At 38.1% G+C, this 8,869-nt stretch overlaps 1 protein-coding gene across 2 annotated transcripts; it reads right to left on the reverse strand.

Moving 5' to 3' along the window:
• Positions 1-2,969: 2,969 nt before the first annotated feature.
• Positions 2,970-8,869, reverse strand: LOC306704517 (uncharacterized protein). Of its 2 annotated transcripts, XM_079170903.1 has the most exons (8): positions 8,731-8,869; positions 7,971-8,066; positions 6,269-7,633; positions 5,502-5,538; positions 4,246-4,362; positions 4,006-4,134; positions 3,884-3,915; positions 2,970-3,300 (listed from the first exon to the last, which is right to left on the reverse strand). In XM_079170903.1, exons 4-8 carry the CDS (start codon positions 5,533-5,535, stop codon positions 3,256-3,258), a joined length of 357 nt encoding a protein of 118 aa, XP_079027029.1. In that variant the 5' UTR covers positions 5,536-5,538; positions 6,269-7,633; positions 7,971-8,066; positions 8,731-8,869; the 3' UTR covers positions 2,970-3,255. The 2 variants fall into 2 exon arrangements, with proteins under 2 accessions (XP_079027029.1, XP_079027030.1); XM_079170904.1 differs by lacking the exons at positions 6,269-7,633; positions 7,971-8,066 and having other exon boundaries at positions 8,731-8,863.

Consider the following 8,869-nt stretch of genomic DNA (forward strand, 5'->3'; position numbering starts at 1 on the left):
TCTCTTGAAAGAAAAAGTCTCTGTGTCCCAGAACACAGACAGCACAAGAGCACAGAAAACCCCCTCACACTAGATATTAGTGACATCAGCATGTATGACGACTCTGCTTTGTGCCAGCTCACTATGCCATCACCTCTGATGTTATAACTGAAATCATTTATTTTACAATGTATATAGGCAGAGCTTGATTGTTGCTGAATTATGTCAATATTTAAACATTATTTTTCAGCGGCAATGTTCTTGATTTTCTTTTCTCTGAAAAATGATCAATGTGATTAAATACTATATATTCCATCCTAAACCTGTATTAGGCCTGATTTATCAGCTGTATCAGAGACACGCATTGTATAGACACAATAGTAAACACATATAAAGCACATGTAGGCGATTTGGTCCTGTTTGTTACCAGGATATTGTTTTCAAAGAAGAACAGACTAATGACATTTATTGGACAGTTAGGCCATGAACAAGGGAACAAGTGAGTTTTGATGGGATAGCACCACCATGTGGTCATTTTAAAGCACTTCATATTTTGGCTGATAACACCTAAAACATGAGGTCTAAAATCAAACTGCATTTCTTGGTAAATAATGAATCTGCCCAATACAATTTTTTTAGTGGTTCATATTTTATAGCATCTTTCAGATTATCCTGATGGCTTAAGCAGCACTTTATTTACAATAAGACAATACATATTTGTAATGCAAGTTTTTAGATATTTCTAAGAACCAGTTGAAGACTCATCGGGGGCCATGATTGTTAAATAGAAAGTCATGAATACAAGGGAGGACTTGGACTGAATGTCCACTTTGCTCCGTGTAGAGATAGATCTGTATAAAGCACATGTAGTCATGGTCACATTAACCTGTTGAGGGAACCAGATACAAAGTTTACCGCCTCTTCCTGCCCTCTGTGCATCTTTATATACCTGCTACCTCCACGTTCCCATCAACAACACAAGACAAATATTTTGCATAGGTTTAAATGCAACTTGTATATGATTAATGAATAAAGATGAAGATGTTGCTTGTACATGAGTTCATAGAGTGTCATTGGACTTATACAAGCTACATACTAAAAGACTTACCTTTGTTACTGTTGTGGAAATTTATCATATCGTTCTTTTAGGTATAACTTGTATCGCTTAAACCTGCATATATGTAGATGAGGCCAACCAGGCTCATTTAAAACCTAACGATAAATGAGTTCATCCGTATTTTAGCATTTCTGACTTGCTGTAGTGTTATTTCACCACCTAACCCTCTTCCCACGAAAAAGCTGGGAACCGGCCTTGGTCTGTGCAGCGGCAGACAGAGGAGGACGACATCTGCGAAGGGGGGGTGAAGGGAGGAGACGAGATAACGTGCATATACTCTGTTTTTGTCTATTCCTTGTTGTTAGACCTCCGAACCATCTGTGGGGTAAGAGCTCTATCCATTCAGCTGAATTATCATTAGTGTCTGTTAAATAAATATGTTTTTATATTTTAAGAGTTTTCTCATCTCGATTATTTCTCACCGGGAGGTTAAAAAGATTATTTTCCACGACAGTTACCATGTTATTTAACGACATGTAACATGTTAATTAAGAGTGATGGTTAAATAGTAATACAAAATATGTCAGCAGTCTAAACCAACAGCTTGATTACAAAATGATGAATTATTATTATTGTAATAAGTATTATATGATCATTCAGACGCATAAATATTAAAAAAGACATTCACGTTTATATTCTACATAATTATTGCAGGGACATGCAGCAGAGCACCATTAACATATCCATATCTAATAATATACAGGCTGTAAGAACACAGCAGACAATGTGACTGAGGACGCTGTCAGATGTATACATTGATATCTATGGACTTGATCTCAGGCTGGTTGGATAAAACATTAGATTACAGAGGTGACATGTGATGCGAGACACAGATACAAAGTGGACGTCGAGGGTTTTTCTGAAGGTACGTCGATTATTTGAAATCATCATTTCAACATAAACAACAACTCCAGCGGTCAAGAAAAGTATTTTCTCAAGTTTAGCTCAACAATTTATTGCAAATCATCACTTCTACTGCGGACTTCTTCCTTCCTGACAAGAAGTAAAGCCTCAGAGGCTGACGAAAGCGACAAAACCAACTTCCATCATGGAAGATGTGAGATTTGAACACTTTGAACACTAGTTTAGCTACATTGTGTTCTGTGTGTTTTACCATCGAGACTTTCAGATCCCTCAAAGTGAAGTGATAATCGGCTCTGCATGAACACACCTCCACCCCGGGGGTCACACAGGAAACATACGGATAATAAACTGTTATGAATAATGTAGGACACGGTCCTTTTTACTGTAATGATTCACACTTTTATTAGGATACTGGACTCAGCTCAATTCATCTACTTAGTTAAAAAAACACCCCAAATGCCCATGAATCAGTTTAAATCACTGCTCTACTGTTATCATTATAGGCTAGTATTATATATATATATATAAAATGAATGATAATGATATTAAATCTTCATAATGTGCAGCAATAAAGCACAATATCAACTGTTGTGTTGGTTAGGGGTTAGGTCTAACACCGACACTCTTTTAATTTTATGATTACATGTTGCATATTCCTTAATTTTTGTTTTTAATAAGGCTACAACTGCAAATCTGGGGTCTAACGTTTAAGCAGAGAAAACCTGTCCACGCTGCGTACCTGTGTGAGGAACAGGTGTTCACAGGGGCCCAGCAGCTCAAATGGTCATTACATTTAATCCTTTTTACTGGTAACAAACTGTGTTAAATGCATTGTAAATTTCATTAACATGGCAAACCCAAAAATTAAAAAACAGAACCTTTAATCATGGCTTGGTATATTATGTGCAGCAGCCTGCTTTAAACCAATGAATGGACCATTCGTGTGGGAGAATCCAGTCAGAATGAATCAACATTTACAACTGACAGATACTAGATGAGGCCTTCAGTCTGGAATTTCTCCTCAATCTGCTTTATTTCCATGAGATAACAATACCAGAAGTACAAAATCAAGCACACAGACAAGATAAATCCTGTCACTAAACATATCTTCACAACCATTAAAAAAATACAGCCTCTTTATCAATTACATTATTAGCTAGCACATTGTACTTCCAATATTGTTTAGCAACATTGTTCTGTGATTTCAATGAGCTGTGGATAGGTCTGGAGAACACCAGGCTCTTTCAGGACTGCAGAATGAAGAAGTCATCCGCCTTCAGGCAGTCGAGTTCCACTTATTGCTCCATGGGTACCACATCGGGGACCGATGAATCGGGGACCTGTGAAAGAGAGCAGGTTTTGTTTAACAATCCTAAATGAATGAGGTTTTCATTTGCTTTTGGGAAATTTAACTTTTTGCAGATGTGGAACAAAGTCTTGGACTCCACCTGTATGTGTCAGCATGTGTTGAAGCGGTGCATGTGGAGATCACCTGTCTTCTAAATGTCTGTGAGTGTGAATGTGTCTCTTTGCTCTGTCGCTGGCGACCTGATCAGTATGCTGTCCCCTCCCTGCCCCTTTATGTTAAGATAAGCTTCCCTCAACAGGATAAGTGAGTATAGAAATGTGTTGGATGGGATGAGTTTTGTTTAGCTCAGCTCACTTAGCAGATTGGATCAGTAGCAGCTTTGCTCAAAACGAGTGAAACACAGCAACAAACGGATGAACCAATGTTTTCAAAATGTTAAACGTGTCCTGTGCGTTTCAGCAAGAGTGATACGAGGCTGCTATACAAAGTATTTATGAAACGTTCTTGGTTTGTCCCACTATGGGTAATTAGAAAAAACAAACTAACCCATCAACGTGTATATTACTGTGTGAGGGTTTCTACCACTGTGTGTGTGTGTGTGTGTGTCACTGTACCTGAGAGGAGGGTGGTGTTCCAGCTGCTCTTCCTGAAAGGAAAGCAGTGTTAGGACTTTATGAAATGCCCCAAAAGAAAAAATATGTAACAGATCGATAGTAATGAGTTGGTCAAATGTTACCTGCACCACCTCGGGACGTGTTCACTGAGATATTGACATCACCTTTAACATTAGATATTTTACCCTTGGAAATCACACTGCCCCCAGTTGCAGTGATATCTGCTTGGGGAAACTGTCCAGCAGCATTTCCTGAAGGAAGAAAAAATACATGCTCAGTTCAAATGTTGCCATTAAGTGTTCAAAAGGTTCAAACCTAAATGGAGTTGTAAATGAGCTAAACAAAGAAATATGAAAGTTTACCAGTCTGACTAGGTCCTGGATCACCCCCTGTTACAAAGTTACAGTTGATGTTGTTCACATTTGTGATTTCTCTGTCTTCAACAACACTGCCACCATCCGCGTACACTGTTGGTGGACCTGTAAATATTAATAATAATCAAATAATAATTCAAAAAATGAACGACAATTGATAGAAAAGGCAAACTTGAACCTCTGACTTGTTTGAAGCCAGACGCAAAGTTGAGGCTCGCTCACAGTCTGTGCAGTGCAGAGTAGGGCCGTATACAGGAATGGTACCAGCTAATCTTTACCTTCAGCGCTGACAAGTATCTCCTCCTTTCTGAACTATTATTCTTAAAAGCACCCTCATCTTGTCTAATGCACTGGTTTGATTTTATAAAAATCTGAAACTCATTCATAGATAAAATATGCTTAACCTTTACATACTGTTCATATTGGATGCCTTCACAGTATGGTTCGGGTCAATTTTGACCCAGACCAAGGATTCCCTCATAGTAAGTGTCTATACCACATTTTTAAACTACAGATCTATTTAGAATGTCTAAATAGCCTATGACTCATTAATAAATGTATGATTAATCCTTAATAAATGTTTCAGAGAGCAGGGAGAGTGTATTTTCTAAGTTTACAACATTCGTTTTTGGACAAAAACATCTACTATTACACATTATCGTGTCCTATTTTACATAGCACATAAAAACATAAAAGCCATAATGACTTAAATATATTTTACTGAATTTGGAAATGGCATGAACATTCTGGAACAGTTATAATATAACCATATTTAATCATTGCAACCATCAAACGTTGTCCTCACTGCTATATCATAAGAAATCATGATTATCAATATTAATTCAACATTTACCACTTAGAGTACAAAACATTATATAATAAAATGCTTATTATAAACTAGTCAATAATCAGTCAGTAATAAGAGTTTTCCACCACGTTGTCTTCCTGCTCTGACACTATCAACCTCCTGATGTTGGAAGAACAGATGGAGGGCCTGTTGCACACTGAATCTTGCTGCCATGATGTCAGTCACTGAGGTACCTTTATAATCCATCTAAATAGATACGGCTCAAATTTGACCCAAAACAGCCTCAGTGTACAAAAACTTGTAGCACCTGTACAAAAGTATAACATTTTTAGTTTAGGGTATTTTTACTGCTGTCAAATGTCAAAACGGGTCAAATTTGACCCTAACAGTATGTAAGGGTTAAGGATGTAATCCGGGTTACTTGAAAGCTACTTACAGTGTTGTCCCATCCCTGAATTCAGCTGGTCCATGGTCTGCAATGAGAAAAAAGATAACACACAAGATGCTGAACAGGAAGTTTGACTGAGAGGTGACATGATGCTTAAAGTTGATTTGTTTGTTCCCTCCTGTGGAATTCACTTATATTCTGTCACCCAGAATGGAAAGTGAATAGGCTTTATGTAACTACACAGCACAATACAAAACTCTCAGGTCACGCGGGGGGAAACATGTAAAGTTGCTCTACAAAATGTAGACAAAGTCAAAAGAAGACTGAACACATCCTGTTTCCTCGTTCATATTCTCTATATCCTCTGCACTCAAAGCTAAGAGCTGGCTGACAATATTTCATATAGCAGGATATAAGAATATACTGCTGGTACAAAGAAAACTTCTTATGTCGTACCTTTTAATTCTATCAGTGTTTTGTTGTGTTGTGTGTGTGCGTGATGGTGTTTTGTAGGTGTGTGTGTGTGTGTGTGTGTGTGTGTGTGTGTGTGTGTGTGTGTGTGTGTGTGTGTGTGTGTGTGTAATCAACAAGTTAAGCTACGTTATTGTTTGCATAAATAACTTCTCTCGGTGACTGAAAACTATTCAAACAGTACTGAGTATGATGAGTAAAATTGATAAATGTCTTCAAGCACATACAAGCAGAACCGTTAAATAGACTCACACGACAACCACGTTTACTTTACTTCAACTAGACCTCACACAAACGGAGAGTCTCTTCATGACACAAGAAATAGAATAAAAACTGCCGCCTACCTTTTGTGAAGTTCGACTTATCGGACAAAAACTCTGGGAATGAAAATGTTTCTTTAAAAAGGAAAGTTGAAACAAACAGTTTAAAAGAGTCTTCAGAAACCAAAAGCTCGCTACTTCCCGTGTCTTCTCTCTGCCAGCTGTAAGGGCTGCACAGATGTGCACTCCCTTTTTCTCTCTCGCAAACTGTGAGTCATTGACAGCAACAAGTTATAAAACACAGGAAGCGTGCAGCGCAGTTCATAGGGGGTGTAGTCCTGCCCTGCTGAAGCACAGCATAATAACATGGTTATAATGTAAACAAACACCATTTATAGCAGCAGGGAAACACTATACACTTGGGGAACAGACTTCAACATAACACAAGAGAAAAGAAGATGATTTGCCAGTTGTAAAATGAGACGAAAGGAGAAAACATTTGTAAACAATATCCTATTTCTGCTATTCAGTTTTTTTTTCTTCTTTTCCAAAGTCTCCTGTGGTAGAAGAAGTAGGCCCTACTCAATAGAAAATGAAAAGAAAATGTGATCTGTCTCTGAGTTTCTGTTCTTTATACACAGTGATAAACAAGCTTCATAACAAAGTATGCTGAGGGTTGGTACCACGTTGAACCAGTCAACCTTTGAAACAAACTTCAATGTTATCTGTCTTCACAGACATCCTGTGGACCGCAAGGTCACGGCTATAATGAGACAGCTGCACTGTCTGTTTCTCAGTTACCGAACATCATGAAAAAGTACAAGTATTATGTATATATCATTCTGTATTTTTCCAACACATCTCATACTTGTCCATCCAGTATTTACTGTAAGTTGTGGTGATGTTAATGAGTGTGGCATGAGTATTTTATCAGTTTCAGTGGAGTATTCTTTTAAAAGCACTGTTAAAGGAGCCCAGTATACTACTGTAAAATACTGAGGTGTCTTTCCCAGGAGTGAGCCGTGATCCGTTACACCACTAATATTTACATATATACACACCACTGATATGAATGGCATACCACCCTGATTCAACGGTATAGATTACTAATATGAACTTTCAAGCGGCACCTGCCTTCAGGAAATGGTGTGCCGTTGGAAAAGTACTGGCATACCACTCTAGGGATAGGTATCACTGAACAACAGTAGCATACCATCGGCCACTTTTCGATCTCGGCGTGACTCCCTCAGACACTGAATTAAAATAGTCAAGAACAGTGTAATAGAACTGCATCACAGTCTAGCTTGTTAACAAGTCTTATACACATTTATAGTTCATTTGAACTGCATGAACTCACACATGAATGAAAACAATAAGGAGAGAGAACACCTTGAAAGAGGAGTTGACTGCAGCGTCTGGCAGGTATCCTTAATCTCTGATGACGAGTGACTGTAAAACAAACAAAATAAAAACTTTAGAAACACAATGTTCTGAACTTCTGGGAATTTCTATGACATCAGGATATAAACACACTTAAAAGAAGCTTTGGGTGTGCAACTGTGGGTTCGCATGTGCCTCACATGTGTTAACATATCAGTGCAAGTCTTTGCAAAAAGCTAATACAACAATACCATACAGTTTAAATCAACAGACATGCCTATGTGATGAGCTGATTACGTTAGGGGAAGAAATTAAGCTCAGACAATGGACCACAATGGACTAACGTTCAACACTAAAATTAGTTTGATCTGGTTTTAATGTTGCTCCTGTGATAACACACACTAACCTTACTGTTAGCGTTACCTCAACTGTTCATCGTCTTGAACACACCTCAGCGATTTCTGGTCCCCTCTCCCTTTTAATAATCGTCCCGTTTGCATTCCTATAGTCGGTTCAATAATAGCACAAGTAAACACAAGTTAGGTTACTAACGTTACATCTTAACACTAATTGGTGATTAACTTTACTTATGTTACTTTAAGTTGCTATGCTGTTAGCAAGCTAACCTTTCTAAGGCTAATTGAGCTCGAGCTAGCTAATGTCACAGAGCTAGCTCCACCAATATTAGCAACCTAACGAAACAGAACAAGTAAAACATTATCTGAGATGTTAGCAGTTTAATAATCATGAAGAAAAAACAATACTGGAGACTTTGAATTTCGGATGATAAGCGTAAGTTACTTCGGCTCCTCGGTTGATCTCCACATGGCTGTGAATGATGAACTGAAGCTTTGCTCCAAAGTCACGTTCGAGAGCAGTCGCTCACGTCTTTTCACTCAAAAATTACTTTTAGGCAATGAGCAGTTTGAATAATAAAAATATTCTATCGACATAAGGGACACATTAACCTACAACAGACAGTATGATGTAACTTAGACAGTACTAGAGAGTATGGAGAGTAAAATTGATAAATGTCTTCAAGCACATACAAGCAGAACCGTTAAATAGACTCACACGACAACCACGTGTACTTTACTTCAGCTAGACCACACACAAACGGAGATTCTCTTCATGACACAAGAAATAGAATAAAAACTGCTGCCTACCTTTTGTGAAGTTCGACTTATCGGACAAAAACTCTGGGAATGAAAATGTTTCTTGAAAAAGGAAAGAAACAGTTTAAAAGAGTCTTCAGAAACCAGAAGCTCGCTACTCCCGTGTCTTATCACTGCACGCTTTAAGGGC

The sequence above is a fragment of the Pholis gunnellus genome, assembly GCF_910591455.1.
Source record: "Pholis gunnellus genome assembly, chromosome: 12".
In the NCBI taxonomy this organism is placed as follows: domain Eukaryota; kingdom Metazoa; phylum Chordata; class Actinopteri; order Perciformes; family Pholidae; genus Pholis; species Pholis gunnellus.

Excerpts from the sequence above, each read along its gene's own strand:
- LOC306704517 (XM_079170903.1), bottom strand. The coding sequence starts at position 5,535 with ATGGACCAGCTGAATTCAGGGATGGGACAACACT. Across the intron at positions 4,363-5,501 it reads TTCAGGGATGGGACAACACT|GTCCACCAACAGTGTACGCG; the intron begins GTAAGTAGCTTT and ends TAATATTTACAG. Across the intron at positions 3,916-4,005 it reads CACGTCCCGAGGTGGTGCAG|GAAGAGCAGCTGGAACACCA; the intron begins GTAACATTTGAC and ends CTTTCCTTTCAG.